Source organism: Centruroides sculpturatus, unplaced genomic scaffold (assembly GCF_000671375.1).
Source record: "Centruroides sculpturatus isolate CEXI.00-Female unplaced genomic scaffold, Cexi_2.0 scaffold442, whole genome shotgun sequence".
NCBI classification, from domain to species: Eukaryota; Metazoa; Arthropoda; class Arachnida; order Scorpiones; family Buthidae; genus Centruroides; species Centruroides sculpturatus.
Window position 1 is genome coordinate 128,612 of NW_019384718.1, and position 26,728 is coordinate 155,339.

General features: G+C 27.8%; 1 protein-coding gene across 1 annotated transcript in view; it reads left to right on the forward strand.

Annotated features, from left to right (window-relative positions):
• The window catches only part of LOC111627964, a 48,538-nt gene that overhangs the window by 16,564 nt on the left and 5,246 nt on the right, over positions 1-26,728 (forward strand). Inside the window, exon 3 of the mRNA XM_023371666.1 lies at positions 23,601-23,845. Within this exon, the coding sequence (XP_023227434.1) occupies positions 23,601-23,845 (245 nt within the window). The remainder of the gene's footprint in view (positions 1-23,600; positions 23,846-26,728) is intronic.

The following is a 26,728-nucleotide window of genomic DNA, read 5'->3' on the forward strand; positions in this document are numbered from 1 at the left end:
TTGTATTTTAGTAATGGCAATGTCACCAGAGGATGTTTTAACCAATTTGCATTATTGCAGAGGTGTAAAGATCATCTTTGTAGATGAAGATCGTATGTTGTTGGTGATTGCTAAGACACAATATCTAAAGACATTTTACATCTTCTATATTTTTGTATTTTACTAAATAAAAATGTATATACTATCAGCCAGCTTGAAATGAAATAAAGAAAAATTTGATAGATTTTAAAATTTTCATATCTTTATATTTCCTTTTTTATAATCTTTATATTTTTTTGTTAAACCAACTGAACCAACTGTGTCCAACTGAAAATCACTAAAATTATTAATAGTTTAATCATATCAAAATATATTCAAACTTCTATAGTTTTCTGCACATCTAGATGTTTTGAGGTTTAATTTGAGACTTCATTTTCTGAATTTGATTAAAGGGAAGTGTGTGAACTAAGTCACTTGGTTCTCACATTTCTGGGCGAGCCAAAAATCCCTAAACTTGGATTGTAATATTTTTTTATGATGGTAATGTCAACATATGCTATGAATTTCTAAAAGCATTATCTTATTTATATCTTTGAAAACATGTAAAGACAATAACAATGCCCTAAGCATTTAAATTAACTCTGCAAAGGGCAAATTCCAAAACATGTCAGATATCTCTCTTTGCACAGACATGCTGATGATGTCCTGACCTGCACCAGTTTTTTATTGGTTCTCCAATGTCATAATGCAACAATACAGGCTAATCATATGCAAAAGCACGTCTTTTTCACAAATATAATGTGTTTTCCTTTTAGAGGCATAGTTTGAAACCAAATTCAAAGTGTGTTTTTATTGTAAGTTCAGGTGGTTAGTAAGCAAGTCCACAATAAATGGAATAATCTAAAGGAATACTTTTACAGGGATAATCCTAGAGATCTGTGGTTCTTGAAAGGGAACATTGGTGCAACCATCAATAACATTTCTCCAGACATGCTAAGATGCATGGTTAGAAATGCATGTTGCTGCAGGCGTTTGTGCTTGCATGAACATGGCAGACACTTTAACATCTGTGATAGTGTTTTCAAAGCTTAAGGAATAAGAAAACATAGCTATGATAAGTAAACTATTTTATTTGCAGTAAAAAAACCATCGGAATTTTTTGAAATCAGATTTTAGGATTTTTGGCTCATCCTGTTTTTGGACTTGAGTGTATGAGGGTAAGTCAATATATGTCAAAAAATGGGATAGAAAAAAAAACTGAGTACTTAATTTTTTTTTATGTAATTCCCACACACATTTAGACACTTATCCCATTGTTTCACAAGTGCTTGAAAGCTGTCAGCAAAGACTTTTTTGGTTGTTTCTGAAATCAACAAGTTACTTTGTTGGCAAAGGCATCATTATCTTTGAAATAGCAACCATCCATGTGATTTTTCAGGGACCCAAAGGATGGAAATCAATGGGGTCTAACTTGTAAGTTGCAGCTTTAAAGTAGCTGTTTCAAGTGTTTTTAACCAAAAGTTTTCAACAGCTCCTGCATTGGTCTGGCCACATGAGGGTGGGCATTATCGTCCTGGAGAATTACTGTTTTTGGAAAATGGACAACTCCAGTTTCTACAAGATGGCATTGACTGTTTTTCATCTTGAGGCTAGATTTCTGCCAGTATGATGCCCTATGATTTCCAAAAAAGGTTAACATAACTTTGTATGCTAATGGCATCTTAGATTTTTTGTGGATAAAGAAGAAAGATGTTTCAACTCCAACCAGAATTGAAGCCATACTTCAATTCTGGTTGAAAGTGGTGTATCCATAGCTTATTCCAAAACAATTTGTTTGATGAAGTCCTTTTCTTCTTTATGATACCACATGAGGTCCTGCATGTATAAGCTCAATCTGTTCATTTTGTGTTCAACAGACAACTGGCATATGATCTATTGTTCATAGACTTTATGGATTTTATAGCTGCTCAAGCACAATGTAGACAGTTTCATGAGAACAAACCACACTACTAACTATGTTATTCATCAATACATATCAGTCAGCATGAATTATGCTATATTGGTATCTCAGTTGCAACTTCCATGGGATGACCTTGATTTGATGTTCCTTGTCTGTGATTCTCATTCATCCATTATTGAATGCTGGATCCAATTATATATTGCTTTTCTTGGCATACATTCTTCAATGTACACTTCAAGCATTAATTTTATGCACTTCCTGTGATCAGTCTTTTGGCCCACAGAAAAAACACAACTGCTTGCTACTGTTCTTATGTATACTGATGTAACACACTTGCCATATTAGAACTGGCTGCAGTTCAGTAACCATGACATGCAGAGATATAGTATTAATTCTAATTTCTCATCAATTGGTGCTACTATTTACCATATTGAATTTTAAATGATTTTCAGTGGGAATGGATTTGAGATGTATCTGTTGACCCTCCTTTGAATATTATGATGATAGCTTGAAAATATACAGCAGTTTGGTAGAGCAACTGCTGTGCCATTTTTGAAATAATGTTTATTGTCTGATGGTAATTTTGTAATGAAATAAAACGATAAATAAATATTGCAAATATATTCTTAAATCTGCAAGCTCATTAATTAATTAATCATCATAAGCATATTTTTATAAAAATATGTTTATAAATCTATTATTTTGCATTATAATTGTAATTGTTTATTNGCCAACAGACTATCATTTTTTTATACATTTAGATAGTTTTTTGGCAAGGAAAGTCTTCAAGAAAGAAGATGCAATAAAAAAGTACCTTTAATGACTTTTTGGCCTCTCGTTCTCATGATTTCTATGAAATTGGCATTAATGCATTTTCTATTGCATTGGGAAAAGTGTATTAATGTGGTGGAGACAATTTTGATTGAATATGTAAGTTTTAAGCTTTAAAATATTTAATATATTAAAGAGTTATATATAACAGTTAGTGTTATGATTTCTACTTTTAAATTTGTCTTTATTTTTTAATAAGAAAATAGTCAATAGCATAATCTGTTTAGTGGAATAAAGCAAAACAGTTTCATTGTCAACTGTATGGTATGGAGTTAATAATGTAACAGACTATCTTTGCTTGATTCATATCTTAAAAGTCTTAAAAGTTTAAACATTTTCATCTTGCTCTTCATTTGTATCGACAAAGTTTTTTATACTATATGTTAGGATCATTTTGTTTGGCAGTAATAACGACAAATTTTAGAATATTTTGTGGAAGCAAACAGTGATTAATTGTTGTTAAAATATTTATTTCATTTTACATGGGAGACATCTTTCTGAATGGACAATTATGATCTTCATGGTAGGTGTTAAATAGAAATTATATATTGTTTTGGAATTTATAACTCGATTAAAATACAGTTGTTAAGATGATAATTTTTATTATATACTAAATAGATAAGGAATGATTTTCTAATTGAAAGAAAGTAATTTATCAGGCAATTTTAAATGCTAAAAATCTTAGTATCATAATTGTTATACTCAACTTTTTTCTTTTTTTGTTTTTTTATATATGAAATTATTTACATAATGTGTAAGGGATGATACTATATTAAATGACAGATTCTATATAGTAATCATAATATAATTTCTAATTATTAATTTATAGAGTGTAATTTATATGTATATATGTATTAATTATATGCTCATTGTATATTTGAATATTAATAAGAATCTGTTATTTACTATAGTAATTGTATTATTAATTACATTGAATAATATTACACAACATATAGTAATAATATGTAATGTAATAACTTTAATTAGGATTTTTTTGGCTGGCTCAATTTATGATTAGAAAAAATTGTCACTACAGATAGTCAATTAGCCTATTTAAATGACTTAATTAGTTAAAATTTGTGTTCAAAGTTATTATGTGTAACTTAGTTACTTGGCAAATTTGATTACTTATGAGGTTTTTTTTAATACAATATTATACCTTTATCACAATCTGATGAAGTAAAAACAACTATATTCTGATGTAAATATGATTTTTTTGCAAATTATATTAAGATAAGATTCTTAGAATTAGAAATAAAAACCAAGGAGTACCAACACTTTTTTTATATATTTTCAGGATAATACAAATTAGCGGAATGCATGCATACATGCCTGCATACACATATAAATGTCAATTATCTTAAAACATACATATACACAAGGGATAATTATATTCAGTTAGTATATAAAAATATAAATAAAAGAACATTAATGAAATTAAGCTTGTTCAACATTCTAAGAATAAAGATAAATTGTAAACTAAGCTGTATATAATTGAAATATATTTTTATAAAAAAAATAATTAAAAGTGCAAGCAAATGGTTAACATTTTCATATCTTTTAATTAGGAATAAAAATATACTGTACAAGAAAATGTATTCAGTTAAGTGTCTATTTATACTTTGATAAATTTTTAATGGTTTTCAGATGTGTTTCCATTTTCTAGAAGTTATCCCAATGTAATTTATGGAATTTCTATTAATAATATAGAAGAAAAATTATATTGATATTAGAACACATTAACTGGATAGAGGATCTCTATCATAATAATGACAGATGATAAATTTCTTGGAAGAGAGGTTTTGAGCACATAGACAATAGAAAAACTATTGATTGGCCTATATTATTAATTACACTTTAATATTAGTGGTCTATTGTAGAACAAAAGTTTATTACACTCATTCTACAGTAGGAAAAGCATTATAAACATTTTTTGCAATAGTTAATAATGATTTAGAGTTTACCTTAACAGTTATTCACCTTTATCTTTGAATTGATGTCTGAAAGATTATGCAAAAAACAGAATATTAGTTTTATAGTAATTTCATGTAATAAATTATTTTTTATATAAAGAAAATTGTTAAGAAAGTTGCCAAATAGATTAAATTACTTTATCTGTAAATGCTGAATAATTTTTTTTGTTTTTTTATAATAGTTCATGTGTGAAAAAGTAATCATAATAAATAATTTAAGCTGATTTTGTAATATGTTGCATCATGCAAATTTATAATTTGTTGTTTAGAATATTTATGAAAAAAGTTAAATATCTAAAACTTTTGCAGTTGTAGATATTTGCCATCGTGCCACGTTGAGTGATTTAGATGTAGGCCTATTATTTTTTTATTTTTTAGACAAATCTTGTAAGATATATTTGTTTATTATTTGAATATGAATAGAAACCTAATTTTTGTTTGATTTAAAAATTTACAAAAGTTTAAATACAGTATTTAAGTGTTTAAATATTATAGTATAATTTTCAAATTAATTTGAAATCTCATTTATAATCCTGTTTTTAACAACATAAATATGCTTTTTATGATCATTTATAATATGATTATGCTTTCGATTAAAATGGCTAATTATAATTTACATATTAAAATACAGTGAAGAAACTAAATTTATCTTCATCTCTGTATTTTTAATGATTATGCTGTTATGAATGATTATAATAGTTACACCTTATTTCTCAGGTAACAAATAATGAATGAAAGTTTCAAATTGCATATCACTTTCAGAGAATTTATAAAGTGAGGAGGAAAGGAAATCATCTACTTTTATTTATCTGGTGTAGAACATACTACTAAAGAATATTCATCTAATAAAAGGGAAAATAATTATATTAAATACAATGGATTACAATAATATGTTATACCAATTTAATATGTTATAACATTATCTTAGATTAACTTTGTTAAGTTTATATATACTTATGCTTAGATACAAATTTTCTTTACACTATAACTAATAGAACTTCATGTTTTATAAAGGTATCAAGAAGAATAATTGAATGACTATCTATCATTAGATTATTAGAAAATATATTGTTCTGAATCTGTTACTTTTAAACTTGGAGAATTCTTGCAATGTGTTTTATCTTGGAAATGTGGAATGTTTAAATTATTTGTTCTTAATTGTTGCTTTGATTTTCTTCTAATGTTGGATTCATTGATTGATTCATTGATGTGAAGCAGCAAGCACATCAACAAATACAGCTAACTTGAATTTTTTTCCATTATGGATAGACTTGATATATAGTAAAATCAATTGGATGGTAAGGAATGAGTTCCAACATATGTAATCAGATTATATGTGAAAAACTTCTGAGATTTTCATTTCAATTTGAATGTGTGTCTGCCAGACTGGTAAGCAGATATTTTTAATATTCCTCAGCTGACCATCTAACTGACCATTTTTGAATTAGGATAGACCTATTGTTTATGCTGATAAACATTTTAACATTATTTCTAATGAATTCATTGATGTGTGAATTTTTTATTTCTGCATGAATATTAAATTGATCTTAAAATATGTTTTGCTTAAAATGCCAAATCTTTAAGATTTTACCAAATAATAATATTTTTGCCAAATACAAATTCACCAATTCATATCAATTATTTTCAGTTTAACATTTTTGTATGACTAAATTGCAATGTTTGGAAGTAAAATATATTCTTTCATATCACTTTGTATTTTATATTTTGAATTCGCAAACCTTGCATATAAAAAAAAAATCAGTGAATTATTTATCTTAGGGGAAAAATTACAAAAAATTAAGTTCAGATCAGTGATCATTTCAAATATGATCTCAATAGTAAAAAGTTTTCATATAATAAGGCTAATTATATTCTGAATTTATTTCAAATTAAATTTTAATTTAAATGAATTTTAGGTTTAAATATATAGAATTTAACAGGCAAATAGAAATGTTACTGTAGTGTTTTTAATGTCTTATAAGAAGTCCTTGGAACTGATGTGTTTCAGATTTTAGAGTAGCATATATTAATTTTACTAATGATCATACTGAGAGCAATATATAAATATAAATAAAAAATAATTTATTTGAAAGAAAAAAACAATTTGGTATGGCTATAACAATATGCAAAATGAGAGATCCTTTCTTTTCTTCCTATCAGTATAAGTTATTGGGATATTACAAACTGGATATTTTAACAGTAAAATGAGTTGAAAATAATAAAAAGGCAAAAATATTAAAGAATAAAAAAAACACATCTGACTGGTAGCAATATTCATTCACAAATGATACTTCAAACCTGTGTCAAATTGCATTTAATACAAAAAAAAATTCAGTTTTTGAAACTTTTCCGATAAAGGATCATTGACCTGTATAGAATGTCTATTTGTTAGTAGTTTCTATTTAGTATGTATTTTAATTTTTGTCATGTTTATAATATAGCAAATTTATTATTATTATAAATATTGAAATTGTGTATGTAGTTGTAGAAACTTCTTTAATTTTAAATTAGCACTGATTTAATTTTTCTTTTAAATGAAGCTTTTCATACGTTATTGAATTTTTCTGTATTTAGTTTGAGCTCATATAATATTAAATATGGTAGTTTTGTTGTTATTAATTATTTAACTTTTGTCAATAATTTTGTTGTAAGTCAACTAAAATAGTATTAATTTTATGAAACTGAAAAATGAGAAACAAGAAAGTTGAAAATCAGTTTTTTTTTGTTTAAATATGTTTAATATTTTCTTTAAAAAATTATCATTAACAATTACCAGTTTTCTGATGATGATAAAAATAAATTTTTGAATTAATTTTATTGGGAGTTAAACTATAATTATTCCATAAATGGTTTTTAAAATGAAATTAATTAAGATAATATAGTTTGGCTTCTAACTACTAATAATTTCAGCTGAAAGTAGATATGTGTTATGTTGTTATTCATATTAGCATTAAGTTTATACATATTAATTTTTTAACTTTTGAAAATGTGATACAGTATATGTATATGAATTTTACATTATATATTCTAATAATTTTATTGGCTATATTATCATGTAAATTACATGTATTTAGTTATAATCATCTTTATACTTTAACATTCTAGCTGTTGATGATGATGTTTATTGTTGTACACATAAGTTTTTTATTAATTCATCAAATGTATAAAATAATAATTAATAATTTCAGAAACATGTATTTAATATCATTAAAAGTTTTCTTTTTCTTCAATAAATAATCTATCCCACTCCACTTAAGTGATATGAACCGATATCAATATTCTAAATAGACTTTTCTCTTATAATTTAGATCAGTATCTGATGAACAAATAATATAATCTGTGATATCTTTATACATTTGAATATTTTATTCTATAAATAAAATATTGTGATAAAATTTCAATTTTAAGTCTTCTAGCCAAAATAACACGTTTCTAAAATTAGTGTTTTGATTGTACATATTGTTAATTCTCATAATTTGATGATATCTGCCAACAAGTATTAGCTTCATTCATCTTATCTATAATGTGTTATCAATACATTCAGTGGTTTGGTTGATAAGAATTTCATATTGTCAATAAAGCATCTTGAATAGTAATTAGGACATTTGATTTTGAGAAATCAAAATTTGATAAAAGTTTAAAACAATTTATTTATTTTAAATTTAAGAATGAAAGTTTTATTTCTTATATTACACTTTTGAATTATATTTATTCTTAAATAATTTATACATTTATTTATTAACATTTTCTTTCAAGCATAATAAATATTCAGTTTTTATTAGTTCTATATTATTTTGTTTGCTGTTTTTTTTTTTTTTTATTTAAATTCTGATAAATTTAAAAATTGCTTTATTTTATATGTTAGAAATAAATTTTTGTTATAAGTAAATAATTCCCATTAAAATGTTATATGCTAAAATAATAATGTTTAATTTCTTAGTTTTTGTGTATAATGTCTGATATTTCAATACCAAAGTTACTGAACTAAATGTGATTTGTTTACAAATTTTAATGTTTAATTTATCAGACTATAATCTATTTTATTCTACATCTTAAATAACATAAATTAAAATCTGATAGATCTGCTAATGTAAACACGATACAAATGTTTACCTAACAAGATGATGATAGTCAATAAATAATAAACATAATTTAAAAATTTAAAAGATTTTAATTTAATAAAGATTTTAAAGGAAAATTTTAAAGTTAATTCATTTGTATAAACAAATTCTTTTTATTTCATAGTTTTTTATGATTCCATTTTTCTTCCTATCATTAAACTTGATATTCAAGGTTGTATTTAAAATAACTTGTTTTGGTTATGTCTGCATTTTTTAAATATCTAGCTTGTTAAACATAATATTTAAGTTAGTTATTTGATCAGAATTTTTAAAAAGGTAAAATTATTTATTTATTTGTTGATAAGATATTTTTATGAAATTCTTGAATTTTATAAAAAAATATAATAATAAATTCATTTAGGTATTTAGTTAATCGATTATTCAAAGACATAATATTAAAAATTCTTGATATTTTTAAATTGGTGTTAATTAAATTCAATATTAATTGACTTCATGAACAGAATGATTTAAATATGTTTTTTTCTTTCCCAGGTTGCTCATGATTGTCGAAATGATAGTGGAGCACTTTATTTTCAATTTGAAGTAAAATTAGAAAATGTTTTTGATACACAGGTAAGACTGCATGTATATAATATATATAGTGTTATAGTAACTTGTTTGACTGCTACAACACCCTTGGTGTTGACATTGCAAATTTATTAGTGCTTTCCTATTTGTCAGCATGTGACAAGTATTAATTAACTTCTTCAGTAGAAATGAAATTGATATTCATATTTATTGTAATTTTTAGGTGATTATAGTACTATATTTTTTATATTATATTCTTTGTATTAACAGTTTTATTTTGTTTAAAATTGTTATAAGTACAGAATTACAATATTATTTTAAGTACTGTATATTATAAAATTTAATTTTTATATTGTATTATTTTAATGTAATAAAATATTAACTTAGGTCTTTTATAAATTTGATAGTAGAATTTTCAAATATGAAAATTGTTACATTTAATTTTATATGATGATCTTGGAAATATTTAATAACATAATATTCATTTAAGAAAAGAAAGTAAATACCAAACTTTAAAGTACTCATTTTATTTATAATTCTTGTTTAAAATAAAAAATATCTGTTGCTATAAAATATATACAATAGTCAATATTTCAGAAATTTTAAAATGGTCTGAAAGCTTGATGTTGCTAATCTGACAAATTGAAGGAAGTACTTGTCAGACAGTAAATAATTAAATATTATATTAACTAGTTATAGGTAAATAACCAAATACAATATGCATTCATTAAATGCATTAACAAATTGCAGAAATAATTATTTTAAGCAATGTATTTATAAAATTTATTGAAAATAAAATAATGTATATATTATGTTTTATTTGTACTCATGTCCAAACATAACATAATCATCTAGTTTGTACATAGGAGTCTGGGTACTGAATGATTCTTGTCAGATTAGAATCTTGAGAGAGCAGAAAAACTGATACAGTCCCATAAACATCGTGGAAAGACTGGTTTGAAGATGGTGTCATCATAGAATGAGAAAGCATTATGTTTTAAGGGCAGCATTGAGCTATATGCAAGGGATGCCATTATTCAAAAGTATAGAGACAAGGAAATTCCATGAGACTTTTCTGAGAAGTAGTGGTTGCAGATTTAATTTTCATGGATGACAATGCCTATATTTATATGGCAGTATTTGTCAATGACTTTATTGATAGTGAAGTTATTTGTTCATGGAATGGCTGCAAGCTGTCTGAGTCTCATAGAATGTGTGGGATTCTCTAAAGCAGTGTTTTTCAATCTTCCTGAATACGCAACCCCTTTACAAGTTAAAAAATTCTGGCGATTTCCCTGGGCCATATTAAAACTATATCAGTGATTTTAAAAACTATGTACTGTATTTAATTTTCTTTCTGTTGAGACCAAGATATTGATCGAAAAACCAATTATACTGTAAAATAAACAGGTACAGCTTTCTCACTGAAATTGTAGGGTTTTTTTATTGTAGTGTAAGACCTACAAACACTTGTCTTTTTCTTTTACCTGCAACCCCCTGTGTAAGGCTTTGCGACCCCCCCTGGGGGTCGTGACCCACAGGTTGAAAAACACTGCTCTAGAGACAAGTTGCAGAGTTGCATTTTGTTGGTCTTCAGACACTTCAAGATGCAACTTAATGTAGAAGAATAATTATGATATTTTTTGAACATCCACTGGGCATGATAATTATTCATTAAAAGGAAAGAAAGTAATAACTTACCATAATTTAAAATAGATATTTAACAAAGTGCTAAACTAGTGATGGCAAAGTTGTGACTCACATGACAATTTTAAGGTATCAACATTGAATGTACAGAAAGTATTAGGTTTTTATAAATTATAAAAAAAAGAAAGTGAACTATTTGTATTTTAGTAATGGCAATGTCACCAGAGGATGTTTTAACCAATTTGCATTATTGCAGAGGTGTAAAGATCATCTTTGTAGATGAAGATCGTATGTTGTTGGTGATTGCTAAGACACAATATCTAAAGACATTTTACATCTTCTATATTTTTGTATTTTACTAAATAAAAATGTATATACTATCAGCCAGCTTGAAATGAAATAAAGAAAAATTTGATAGATTTTAAAATTTTCATATCTTTATATTTCCTTTTTTATAATCTTTATATTTTTTTGTTAAACCAACTGAACCAACTGTGTCCAACTGAAAATCACTAAAATTATTAATAGTTTAATCATATCAAAATATATTCAAACTTCTATAGTTTTCTGCACATCTAGATGTTTTGAGGTTTAATTTGAGACTTCATTTTCTGAATTTGATTAAAGGGAAGTGTGTGAACTAAGTCACTTGGTTCTCACATTTCTGGGCGAGCCAAAAATCCCTAAACTTGGATTGTAATATTTTTTTATGATGGTAATGTCAACATATGCTATGAATTTCTAAAAGCATTATCTTATTTATATCTTTGAAAACATGTAAAGACAATAACAATGCCCTAAGCATTTAAATTAACTCTGCAAAGGGCAAATTCCAAAACATGTCAGATATCTCTCTTTGCACAGACATGCTGATGATGTCCTGACCTGCACCAGTTTTTTATTGGTTCTCCAATGTCATAATGCAACAATACAGGCTAATCATATGCAAAAGCACGTCTTTTTCACAAATATAATGTGTTTTCCTTTTAGAGGCATAGTTTGAAACCAAATTCAAAGTGTGTTTTTATTGTAAGTTCAGGTGGTTAGTAAGCAAGTCCACAATAAATGGAATAATCTAAAGGAATACTTTTACAGGGATAATCCTAGAGATCTGTGGTTCTTGAAAGGGAACATTGGTGCAACCATCAATAACATTTCTCCAGACATGCTAAGATGCATGGTTAGAAATGCATGTTGCTGCAGGCGTTTGTGCTTGCATGAACATGGCAGACACTTTAACATCTGTGATAGTGTTTTCAAAGCTTAAGGAATAAGAAAACATAGCTATGATAAGTAAACTATTTTATTTGCAGTAAAAAAACCATCGGAATTTTTTGAAATCAGATTTTAGGATTTTTGGCTCATCCTGTTTTTGGACTTGAGTGTATGAGGGTAAGTCAATATATGTCAAAAAATGGGATAGAAAAAAAAACTGAGTACTTAATTTTTTTTTATGTAATTCCCACACACATTTAGACACTTATCCCATTGTTTCACAAGTGCTTGAAAGCTGTCAGCAAAGACTTTTTTGGTTGTTTCTGAAATCAACAAGTTACTTTGTTGGCAAAGGCATCATTATCTTTGAAATAGCAACCATCCATGTGATTTTTCAGGGACCCAAAGGATGGAAATCAATGGGGTCTAACTTGTAAGTTGCAGCTTTAAAGTAGCTGTTTCAAGTGTTTTTAACCAAAAGTTTTCAACAGCTCCTGCATTGGTCTGGCCACATGAGGGTGGGCATTATCGTCCTGGAGAATTACTGTTTTTGGAAAATGGACAACTCCAGTTTCTACAAGATGGCATTGACTGTTTTTCATCTTGAGGCTAGATTTCTGCCAGTATGATGCCCTATGATTTCCAAAAAAGGTTAACATAACTTTGTATGCTAATGGCATCTTAGATTTTTTGTGGATAAAGAAGAAAGATGTTTCAACTCCAACCAGAATTGAAGCCATACTTCAATTCTGGTTGAAAGTGGTGTATCCATAGCTTATTCCAAAACAATTTGTTTGATGAAGTCCTTTTCTTCTTTATGATACCACATGAGGTCCTGCATGTATAAGCTCAATCTGTTCATTTTGTGTTCAACAGACAACTGGCATATGATCTATTGTTCATAGACTTTATGGATTTTATAGCTGCTCAAGCACAATGTAGACAGTTTCATGAGAACAAACCACACTACTAACTATGTTATTCATCAATACATATCAGTCAGCATGAATTATGCTATATTGGTATCTCAGTTGCAACTTCCATGGGATGACCTTGATTTGATGTTCCTTGTCTGTGATTCTCATTCATCCATTATTGAATGCTGGATCCAATTATATATTGCTTTTCTTGGCATACATTCTTCAATGTACACTTCAAGCATTAATTTTATGCACTTCCTGTGATCAGTCTTTTGGCCCACAGAAAAAACACAACTGCTTGCTACTGTTCTTATGTATACTGATGTAACACACTTGCCATATTAGAACTGGCTGCAGTTCAGTAACCATGACATGCAGAGATATAGTATTAATTCTAATTTCTCATCAATTGGTGCTACTATTTACCATATTGAATTTTAAATGATTTTCAGTGGGAATGGATTTGAGATGTATCTGTTGACCCTCCTTTGAATATTATGATGATAGCTTGAAAATATACAGCAGTTTGGTAGAGCAACTGCTGTGCCATTTTTGAAATAATGTTTATTGTCTGATGGTAATTTTGTAATGAAATAAAACGATAAATAAATATTGCAAATATATTCTTAAATCTGCAAGCTCATTAATTAATTAATCATCATAAGCATATTTTTATAAAAATATGTTTATAAATCTATTATTTTGCATTATAATTGTAATTGTTTATTACTTTTATAGTAATATAGTAATATATTAATATATATATATATGTTACTGTAAAAGCCCGTTTATTGGTAAATCCTAGGTTTTACTCGTAAATCTTCAGATTTACCAACATGAGTTGGTAAATGTAAGGATTTTTATAAAGTGAGATGATTTTCCGGGCTTTTACCATTAGAATTTGGTACATGCTAGGTTTTACTAAAGACGATTAGTAAATGTTGGTTATTAAAATACTCATAGTTTTATTTCCAAAATCATTTATTGCAATTATTATAAACAGTCAACTTACTAAGTCCTATTTATTAAATTAATAACTGGTGAAACAGTTTAAAAATACTTTTTTAACATAACAAAAAATTAAATTATCTTGTCAAAAATAATATAATAGCTTACATTGGCTAAGCTAATCAGTAATCACAGTATTTTTTCTAATCATTTGGTATTCATTGTCATTTAATAAAAGTAAAAAAAAGGATTTTACTTGTTACAACATGGAGAGCTATCATGGCATTTAGAATTACAAAGTAATCCTGATGACTTGCAAGCACACTTCTTCGTTACGCATTTTTTTAGGCAGTTGCATTTCTTGAAACCTTGGTTTCCGGTCAAAGACAATTTTGCGACAACTTCTCGAAGACTCACTTCTTTATCTTTAACAACTTCTATCTTGATAAAGTGTTCAGGGCATGAGGTAAATTGATTTTGTGCATAAAGCTGTTTTAGTTCTCCCATTTTGGTACCTAGTTGGTAAAACTCGTTATCTTTTACATCTATTACAACTGCAATAACGCTTTTCGGGTCGGTTTTGGTTTTATCAATTTCGGGCACTTTCAGTCTTACATTTTGGCCAATTTTCACATTTGGATATTTATCAACAGACGTTGCTTTCATTTATTCAGCTCGTTTGTCCAAACTCAATTTTGGGTTGTTTATTATTGTCACTACAGATTCTAACTTTTTTGATATTGGCTCTATTGTTACAAGAACTTCCTGAGACTCAATCGTGTTTTCTGTCTCTGAATCGGTATCTGCTTCGCCTTCATCGCAATAATAATCATTTCATCTTGTGTTTTATCGTTGACAGTGCTATTGTCTATATCCCTTTCTGACTCATTTTTAACAATGTTTTCTTCCTTGTCCTGTTCGATTGCATTTTCGATGTCATTATTTTGTTCCGTATTGTCATGCGAATGTAACAACTTCTCTAAATCTTCTTCAGATCTTATAACTCTAATCATGTCACTAGGGATTGCTGAAGTTGCAAGGCTTATTTTCATTGAACAGCCAAACATTGCTTCGTAGGGAGAACATTTGATTCCCTCGTGATATGCTCTATTTTTCATCGCCTAGATGAATCTTAAACCCTTTGACCACTTTGATAACTGATTGGTTTCCATCCACGTGCTCAACATATTTTCTATGTCTTGATTAGCACGCTCTGATGATCCTTGACTTTGGCTATGTCCTGCCTTTCTATGTACGATTTTTACATCTGGCCACATGGAGCATTAACTCTCAATAACTTGGTTAGAGAATTCTCGATTATTATCGGAATGAAGGATGCTCGGCGCTCCAAAAGTAATGAGAATATCCAAAAGATGGTGTGCAACTTCTATGGCGCGTTTAGTTTGAAGTGCACGAAGGATCACATATTTGGTAAGATGGTCTTGGTAAACTAAAATAAATTTATAATTTCCATCTGGGGTAGTTTGTAGATCTATTAGATCAACCTGACAGCGTGAGTTCATTTCACTGTGAAGTATAGGTCTGACAACAATGACTTTTTTCAAAGTCTTCTGTTTCTTTTGGCAAGGTTGACATAGCTTCAAATATGTCATAGTAGCCTCAACTGTTACATTTTTATACTTGCGGTTACATTCCTTAAGCATCCGTGTCTTTCACCGTGGCCAACAGCAACATGTGTTTCTTCGAGAATGTTGAATAAGTCCTCGTAACAAATGTAATATCTTATTTCTCCATCCTCCTCCTTCATAGGCACAATTAGTTTTTCTTTGCCGCCTATAGTCGAAATTTCGTAACACTTTATACGCCTGTAATGAACAGCTTGTTTCATTTTCATGTTTTTTGCAGCTTTTACTTCCTCCAAACGTTTTACGTATTTGTCCCTATTGGAATAAAATTTATTATCTTTCTTGCTTGCAACGAGCTCGTCCATTATTTCATAAAATCTCCGTTTCACACTCATCTTGACTTATAAATAACTTTTAGACAAAGAAATCTCAAACAAGATTAGAATTAACGTGCACGTTCTAAAGTGTCAAACAATGGAATGCGGCGAGCGAAGGCTGTAACGCGGTGCGGTGCAGAAAGCAGGGACTATTTTTTGAACATTTACCATGTCTCTGAGGTAAAACCTAAGATATACCGAGTAAATGCTGGTAAAAGTTCGAAATTACCGATGAACACAGAAAATGTCGGACTTTTACCACAAAGATTTGGTAAATCTTAGGTTTTACTGGAAGATCTTAGGATTTACCATAGTTCGAGCATTTACAGTAACATATACATATATATGTAAAACTCCTTCAAAAAATTATTTAAATTATATTTCTCAGTGGCACACAAAATTTAATCTTGGGGAACCGAGTTGAACAGATAATAAAAAATTTTTTAATGCAAACTCAATAAAAGTTCCACTTTATGTGATTGCTAATTCATAAGTAATATAGAAATAGAACATGCGATGCAATATGAATAAAAAATGAATTTTAGTTAGGAAAAATTTTTGGATAATAAGTTGTGTAATAAATTTAGATTGTTTAGATAGAAAGTTGTATAATAAGTTTGGATAATAAATTTACTAGTGTTTCTTTTCCTTTTACTTTGGGGGTGTCGGGCTCCTCTGCCCATTCCCTGGATGTGCCACTGATATTTCTTAAAAATTACAACAAATTGAAGAACCAGACAGAAGTATTGATGAGAATATTGTCTATAACTCCAAAACATCTGAATTTCAATATTCTTTCATTTTTAAACAAAATCAAGCGTATTCAAGATTCATAAATTATAAAGAAATAATTTAAAATGAAATGGATAAAGCAATATTTTTTCAATAATCTGCCTTAATATTTTTTTTGTAAAATTTATGAAAAAGAATTAGGATCAGGAATCATGGCAGTATCTCCCAGCCAAGTAAAAAAGTCACTGACTGACTGACTTACAGGAATCAGAGTTGGTGATTTTCGGGGTCAATTTCTCTGTTCCCCAAACACCTATAGTAATTCCAAATATCCCATTCGATAGAAAATTGTTTTCTTAGATAGTGTGCAAAATTTGAAAATTTTCTATAAAGCAGTTGCTGAAATATAAGCAATTGAAATGTGCAAAAATTGCTAAAAAAGCTGTATTTTCTCCTTTTTTTTTTATCATCAGGCACTGCAGATGCTAGAGAAAAACTACTGGGTCTAGAAAGCTCAAATTTTAAACTTAAGCTGTTCTTGTTATCAGTGAGGTGCTTATGAAACTTCTAGGTTGATAGGTCGAAATTCATGATAGTTTCCCATAGATCTAATTCAGTTTTACAGCTTAATTTTATGCTTATAAGGATAAAATTGCATGGAAAAAAATGAATTTTATTCAAAATGTTACTCAGAATTACAAAAACTCAAATTTATACCAATTAAACTTTTTATATTGATTTTTCTAAATCGGGTATCGAAAATGTCAGTCAGCAGTGTGTTTGATTGGCAGCTGTAAAAGTAAAACCAGTTAGTTTGTACTTTTTCATTTATATTCATTGCATATACATATATAAAATTATTTTTATATTGGAATATCTTAAAATTATTATTTTTGATTGATTTATCATTATCAGGGAAATGTTAGAATTAGGAAATTATTGGAATTACAGTAATGTTGATTATTTGAAATAATTAGGGCAGGACAATTTCAAATAACCAAACACACTTAGTAGGGAAAGAAGAAAAAGACAAATACCTTAAAATTAAATGTTAATTAACAAATGAAGTTCACAGATGAAAATTATCTATTACAATTTTTTTGTTTTTGAAAGAAGTTATTTATCTGCTTTGTTTGACACTAGTATAGATAACAAGATAACTCCATAATGCATTGCCGACAATCATTATGTGAAAACTTCATAATTTCTGGAATTAGTACATATATCTCTAGATTTTCTCATAATTTTTTTACATTTATATTAAAAAGATTTAAATAGTTTGCTTCATATATTATTCTTCATACTAATAATGTATTAGTTACAAAAAATTTGTATTATATCATTAAAATATAAAATCAGTTATCGGCTAATAATTAAAAAGTGATAATTTCATTTACTGCCAATTATCATTACTATTGCCATTGATGTATTCACAGTTTGATAATATTAAAAATGTTTGGTACTATTTGTTTGCTTCATCAACTTATTGATAAAGAAATACTATCTGTTTGATATATTTGTCAAGAAAGAATTTTTAGGCAAGACATTTCTGGTATTCATTGTAAATCTTCTAAGTGATGAAAGCTGAAAAATTAAATTTATTTGAATCACAAAAATTAGCATTAATCAACTTAATAAAGTTACTTGGGTCAAGAACATTCTAGAGTCATTTACACTTTAGATTCAAGAAAAAAATTTATTGATTTAAATTATTTTGTCATTTAATAACCTTCAAAACTGTTGCTGATTAACAATAGTTCATTTTCAAGATATTTAATAAAATTTATATTTATATATAATATACAATTGTTTGACATAAATATATATAAAATTATAAAAAACATTTAATTTTAAATCTATAATTTAGATAATCTGTTACAAGGTCAAAATTATCCTCCTTCATTTTTTTTTTAAATACTCTATTGACGTGATTAATAATGAAACAAGCTAATATTTAATGACAACCATATTAATCTTACTTAATACATTATTGTATTATATATGACTAAAAGTTGCAGTCTGTTGTCATTTTAATTCAATGAAGCACATATTGGAATTAAAATGATGTGTGACCACAACTGTTTTCAGTTGTAGTACCATTAGGATTAATTTTTTTTTCATTCTATAGAGTGGAAATATTTATTATACTCATTGTTTATTGTATCATAATTATTTGAAAAAATATTCAAACAGGAGATATTTTTTTCAGAACTGCAAAAGATTTTCTATGAAGTTATCAATATATAATTACTAGTCTTATTATTTCTAATAAAAGTAGAAAAATTTTCTGTAATAATTTCTATAAATTAGTTAGCAAGCTTTTTATGCTACTGTATCATTTTATGACATTAGAATGTAAGTAAACTATTTAGTTCTGAAAACTTAAGCACTTCACTTATATATAATTACAAATAAACTTACAATTATATTTTTCCATAATATGCTGCACACTATTTCTAAAAATACAAACCTGTGTTTTTACAATTCAGTAGCATTATATATAAATAGTTTTGTAGAATTTCATGTTATTTTATAACTTTATAATTTTCCTTTAGTGCATGCACTCTAGTCAAAATTTAATAATTGCATTAACCTAAAACATCTTGGCATCTTTGTGCTCTCTGAGCAGTAACGGGCATAAAACCACAAATAAAAAAAAAACCTAAAACATTGAAAAATCAAAGTATTTTCATATTTAGATTTATCAGTTTGCTTTTTAGTATGAAAAGTAAAAATATTTTAAGTTTAGTAATATTTAAGTAGTTCTAATATTTTTGTTTAAGATAGAATGAATTTTTATTTATATACTGTATAGAGTTGTTGATCATGTTGACGTATCGATGCCCTATCAAGAGGAAAAATTGTTTATAAAATTCAACAGGTAGCCCATCTGGTCCTGGTGATTTGTTATTTCCCATGCTATTTAGCGCTGCATTGCATTCTTCATAAGTAATGTTTCTATTTAGCTCAGTACTCTGCTTATTGTTAAGCTTTGGCATTCGAGACATGAGGTCTCGTGCTTTTCCTTCGTGAAAACTTTTCCTTTCGAATATTTTTGAGTAGTATTGGTGAATAAATTTTGTTATTTCTTCATCATCAGTTATTGTTTCATTATTCCCATTTTTTATTGTACTGATCGTTTTATATTGATTATGCTTTCGTTCCATTTGATAAAATTTCTTGGACGGATGAGTTTCCTGCTCACAAAGCTCTGCACGAGATCGGATAAATGCTCCATGTAGACGGTTCTCGTGATATATTTTTAGTTTGGCTTTTGCGTCCGCAATGGCTGTTTGATGCTTGCCAGGGTATTGGATTTCGTCTGTGTATGCCTGTTTCAGCTCTCGTATCCCGTTTTCGTATTCTTTACGACGTTGTTTTTCTTTATTTATACTTATCTTAACTGCGATATTTTTAATATTTCTTTTCACAGTTTTCCACCAATCACAGTCGTTTTCTCCCGTGGTGTTAAATATCGCTTGGGTTGCTTCAGTTAGGAAGTCGGCTTCTTTCAGTAGATTTACGTTCATTTTCCAGGGTGTATTTACTCTATGTTTGGATTTGCATTTCCTCTTTGTTAAGTCGAGTGTTAAAATAACATCGCTATGATTAGTTAAGTGATTCGGAATGATTTCGCATTCTGATGTTATCTGTTGGAGGTGACTAGAAATATAGAATCTATCCAAACGGGAGTGAGATTTATTCTGATGGTATGTGAATTCACGTTTATGGGGGTTCATTTTACGCCAAATGTCAATTAAGTCGAACCGATCTTTCAGGGTCTGGAAAATTTTAGTTTCGCTTTTATTGCAGGTGTTTCCTATTCTGTCTATATCTTTCTCGACAAAGTTGAAGTCACCGCCTAATACGACTTCGTTAGTGGAATCCAGATAAAAATCAAGGATATTGATAAAGTCACGTCTTGCCTTCGGATCTCCTGATGGGCAGTACACTGAGATGATTCTCAGCATTTCTTGTGAAAATTCTATATCACAAAGAGCCAACCGTCCGTGGTCGTCGTGTGTCCGGTATACGATATTGATGCCATGTTTAACTAGAATCGCCGTTCCTGCGTTGCCTCTGTTACCATGGGACCAGATACATTGATAAAATTTGTTTATGTTACGGGCAAATTGATGAAAATTTTCATTTTCACTAAGCATTGATTCCTGAATTAATGCAACATCAATTTTACTAGTAAGCAGTTTGTGAATGAAGATTTGTTGTTTATTTTTGTTGTTCAGTCCGTTGATGTTTATTGAGAGAATTTTTAGCTTATTCATTCTGGCGGGATTATCATGACTTCCGGCTCGTTTGTTTTGATGCTTTGTAATTGATGCTCGTTTGTTTTGATGCTCTGTAATGATTTACATATATACATATATATATATGTAAATCATATACAGTGGGTGATCAGTTAATGAAGAAATTGGATAATGAACACTTTTGTGAAAGATTTTTATGTTTAGATAATGAACACCTTGCAGAACAAACACAAGAAGAAACGACATAAAATAACAAATATACTGATTGGTCTTTCCTTGTCTTCAGGCAACAATTCAAAACTTTTTGGAGCGCGGGAGACATCAACACTTAACCTGGTATATACTGATCGGATAGTATTCCTCCGAACTTTGAAACTCTCTCTTATAATTCCAGCCTTTCATTTTCCTGGCAGAAGCAATTCTTTTATAGTATTTGCGAGACTGTCAGGCAAGCACTCGTTAAGTTTTGCATTGGTTTTTACTTTCAAAAGGTGAGAGTATAATAGCAAAGGTAGAGAGTGGGCAGAAGATGTCTGATGTTGATGGGCAGTATGGCTTGAACAGGCCACAGTTCAATCTTATCTAAGAAAGATACAGTATAATCAAGAAGACTCAAGCAGCTTAAGGATGTAACAAAAATCACATCTGAGAAATAAAGAACATTGAAGAGCTCATAATGGAACCTGAAACTGATCTAATGACAGAAGAATGCCAAGAACTCTTAAATGAAGAACATCAAGAAACTCAGTGAGATATGTTTTTTTTCTGAAAAAGAGGATTAAGGGTGATATCTGCTATTAAAGATCTTTTGAAGAAGTGGGAGGATGTCAGAACAATGGTCTTAGAATGGCATCTAAACCAGGTTGAGGTTAATAGGCTTGGGGATCTCTACAATTACAATGCTATTAATTACTTTCAAAAAATCCTGAAGAAGAGAGAAAAGCAATCGACATTAGACAGATTCTTTAATCCTCCACAAATGGAAAAAAAACATGACTAATAAAAATGCAAGACTGTGTATATATGTATTTTTATTATTACATTTAAATAAATTTGTAGTAAGAAAGTATATATTTTTTATTTTTTGGGGTTTTCAGAATGAATTAANAACCCCACATGTGGAAAAACATGATTAATAAAAATGCAAGACTACATATATGTATTTTTCCTATTACATATAAATAAACGTGGTAAGAAAGTATATATTTTTTATTTTTTGGGGTTTTCAGAATGAATTAATCAAATTCCCATAAAAACCTATGGTAAATCAGTAATTGGTTAACGAACAGTTCGGATAGCAAAGTCTTCAAACGGATTATGTTCCTTAACTGATCACCCACTGTATATGATTAACAGGATGAAAGTTTTCTTTGATAAAAACAAATTTCTATTAAAATGTATTTAAAACTATTTAAAAGTTTACATACACTTTTCACAGTATAGAATTTCATTTGAAATTGTATACTATATAATAAACTTTTTAGAAATAATGAATTTATTTTGTAATGTTAGTTTAATTCATTTTACTATGTAATAATAAAGCCATTTTGTATATTACTGCTTATTATATTCATTTCTCTGTATATTTTGAATGAATTAATGAATGACTTGTAGTTTATGATTTACCTATTTCGTAAACTAAGACTTAGCATATCGACTTAATTGCAATGCAAGTGTAAAAATATGAAGTAACTGTGAAAATATTAAAGTTCACAAAAAAAAATTTAAGTTCTTATATAATGTAGAATTAATTTTAAGTCTAAAAATTACTAAATTCATTTTTTTCTTGAATGTATACACTTGTGTAGTGTCTTATAAAATTCTTTAGCATAATAATATTGTACAAATTTTGTAATACTTCCAAAAATGATAAGAATAATCTGTTATACTATCAGTAAACAAGTAGTCTGAAAATAGAAGTGTTCAGTGACAAATTCCATTTAAATGCAGAAAATCTATGTGATTTTTAGAAATTAATAATTATTAAATCTATAATGTTGGGAAAATTTGAGAAGTTATTTTTGAAAACAAATGATGTTTCAGATTGTTTCTAAAATTTTAGGTTTATTTTTGAAGTAATTGATACACCTTTAACACTGGGTGGAATTTAAATAACGCTATTGTTTTCAACTCGGTTAATGGACTATCTTCAGGCATGGAAGTTAAAAGTAGAATACAATTAGGATCCTAATTTCAATACCTAAAGATGGCTTGTTAATAGGGTTGAAAACGATAGTGTTGTTTGAACCTCACCCACTATTAAAGGTGCATTGATTAATTTAGCTGAGTATCCACAGTAACTAGTTCATTTTTATATTTATTTATCAGAAATATTATATAATCTCTGCAAGAGGAAAATAAATAAATTTTAAATGATCAAGTTTGAATTTTGATAACAAATTTAAAAAAATATTGTGTTATGTAATTTATAAGTTTAGAAATAAAATATTAATTATTAAGAATATTTAAATAGATAGTTTTTAAGATAAATTGAATAATTTTACTAATTTCTTTACAGGCTGCTCATGCTGTTCTTCAGCAACAGGATGCAAATAAACCAGTGTACAAAGTAAAAAATGTATCTTTAAACACATTATGTAGTATGTATGGTGGCCCTGTTAATCCTCACAAAGATCAAATGAAAAATCTGTACCGAAGAGATCAAAAATTTTGGAGTCGTCGACCTCTCACAGACGACATGATTTTTCATGCAGCTTTTGATGTCGTTTGTCTTTTACCAAATGTTTATCATAATATAAAAGGGTAAAATAGTTCATTTGTACTAAAAATGTTAATTTCTAATTTATCATCTCAGCTGAGTTACCAGAATAACCGTATAAATATATTTGTTGAAGAGTTTTTGAAAGTTAAATATTTTAATAATTAATTACTTGAAAATTTGTCATTATGAATAGCAACATAACTATCGTTTGAATATTTAATAAAAGTAATTTAGTAAAATTTTATATAATTATTAATAATAAAAAAGCATTTGTTTGTAAATTTATTAATATGATAGATATTAATTAAATTTAATATACAAACTTTTTTATTACTTTATATATATATATATACTTAGTAACTTAGAAAAGTATTCATACAGATAAAGCTTTATTCTAAAAGCACTTATATCTATGATAAAATCAGAAATATTAAGATATATTTGTAAGAAAAGTTAATGTTATATACTTTTCTTAGCAAAAATTATATAAAAACAATGATTTTGGATTCTTTATTAAACTTATATCTACATTACTTAATTACTTTCTCTTGGAAGCATTAACAGTTGAATAGAAGCATAGATTGCTCATCATGAACAGTTAATAGAAAAGAATACTTTAAAAGTATCAGATGTAAACAGAACTGTAGAGGGATATAATACCCAAAATGCATATAAAGCCTATTTTTACACCATTTTGCTGGTTTTCCTGTATGATAAGTCTGTTATAGGAATTTTATGCTCACATAGAAGACATCACAATGAATATTTATTTTTAAATATTTTATTATTACTTTTAGAATTAACAGGTAATATAGAATATTGTTTAGAAGTTCACATAAAATTCAGATTTTAATTAATTACTTCATATTAAAAAGAGATTTTAATTAATTAATGAAGATGATATAGAACAATTTTCTCATTTTAAAAATAATAATAATATGATTGCCATATAAGACTAGGTTATAGGTCATAAATAAAAAAACTACAGAAAGTATATCTTAAAAGACAACATTCACAGATGATATCTAAAAGAAATGCTACATCATGAATGAAACTATAACATATCATATCAAGTTGCAAGCTTTTAGCACCAACAAACTACTTACATTAATATAGTGTTTCTCAACCTCTAACGAATTGTCACCCCCTTCANTACATCCAACAGTACAAATACGGTGGGTGATCGGAACACAAGTAGAACAGACGTAAAATAATGAATACCGATTGGTCTTTCCTTGTCTTCAGGCAACAATTCAAAACTTTTTGGAGCGCGGGAGACATCAACACTTAACCTGGTATATACTGATCGGATAGTATTCCTCCGAACTTTGAAACTCTCTCTTATAATTCCAGCCTTTCATTTTCCTGGCAGAAGCAATTCTTTTATAGTATTTGCGAGACTGTCAGGCAAGCACTCGTTAAGTTTTGCATTGGTTTTTACTTTCAAAAGGTGAGAGTATAATAGCAAAGGTAGAGAGTGGGCAGAAGATGTCTGATGTTGCTGGGCAGTATGGCTTGAACAGGCCACAGTTCAATCTTATCTAAGAAAGATACAGTATAATCAAGAAGACTCAAGCAGCTTAAGGATGTAACAAAAATCACATCTGAGAAATAAAGAACATTGAAGAGCTCATAATGGAACCTGAAACTGATCTAATGACAGAAGAATGCCAAGAACTCTTAAATGAAGAACATCAAGAAACTCAGTGAGATATGTTTTTTTTCTGAAAAAGAGGATTAAGGGTGATATCTGCTATTAAAGATCTTTTGAAGAAGTGGGAGGATGTCAGAACAATGGTCTTAGAATGGCATCTAAACCAGGTTGAGGTTAATAGGCTTGGGGATCTCTACAATTTCAATGCTATTAATTACTTTCGAAAAATCCTGAAGAAGAGAGAAAAGCAATCGACATTAGACAGATTCTTTAATCCTCCACAAATGGAAAAAAAACATGACTAATAAAAATGCAAGACTGTGTATATATGTATTTTTATTATTACATTTAAATAAATTTGTAGTAAGAAAGTATATATTTTTTATTTTTTGGGGTTTTCAGAATGAATTAATCAAATTCCCATAAAAACCTATGGTAAATCAGTAATTGGTTAACGAACAGTTCGGATAGCAAAGTCTTCAAACGGATTATGTTCCTTAACTGATCACCCACTGTATATGATTAACAGGATGAAAGTTTTCTTTGATAAAAACAAATTTCTATTAAAATGTATTTAAAACTATTTAAAAGTTTACATACACTTTTCACAGTATAGAATTTCATTTGAAATTGTATACTATATAATAAACTTTTTAGAAATAATGAATTTATTTTGTAATGTTAGTTTAATTCATTTTACTATGTAATAATAAAGCCATTTTGTATATTACTGCTTATTATATTCATTTCTCTGTATATTTTGAATGAATTAATGAATGACTTGTAGTTTATGATTTACCTATTTCGTAAACTAAGACTTAGCATATCGACTTAATTGCAATGCAAGTGTAAAAATATGAAGTAACTGTGAAAATATTAAAGTTCACAAAAAAAAATTTAAGTTCTTATATAATGTAGAATTAATTTTAAGTCTAAAAATTACTAAATTCATTTTTTTCTTGAATGTATACACTTGTGTAGTGTCTTATAAAATTCTTTAGCATAATAATATTGTACAAATTTTGTAATACTTCCAAAAATGATAAGAATAATCTGTTATACTATCAGTAAACAAGTAGTCTGAAAATAGAAGTGTTCAGTGACAAATTCCATTTAAATGCAGAAAATCTATGTGATTTTTAGAAATTAATAATTATTAAATCTATAATGTTGGGAAAATTTGAGAAGTTATTTTTGAAAACAAATGATGTTTCAGATTGTTTCTAAAATTTTAGGTTTATTTTTGAAGTAATTGATACACCTTTAACAC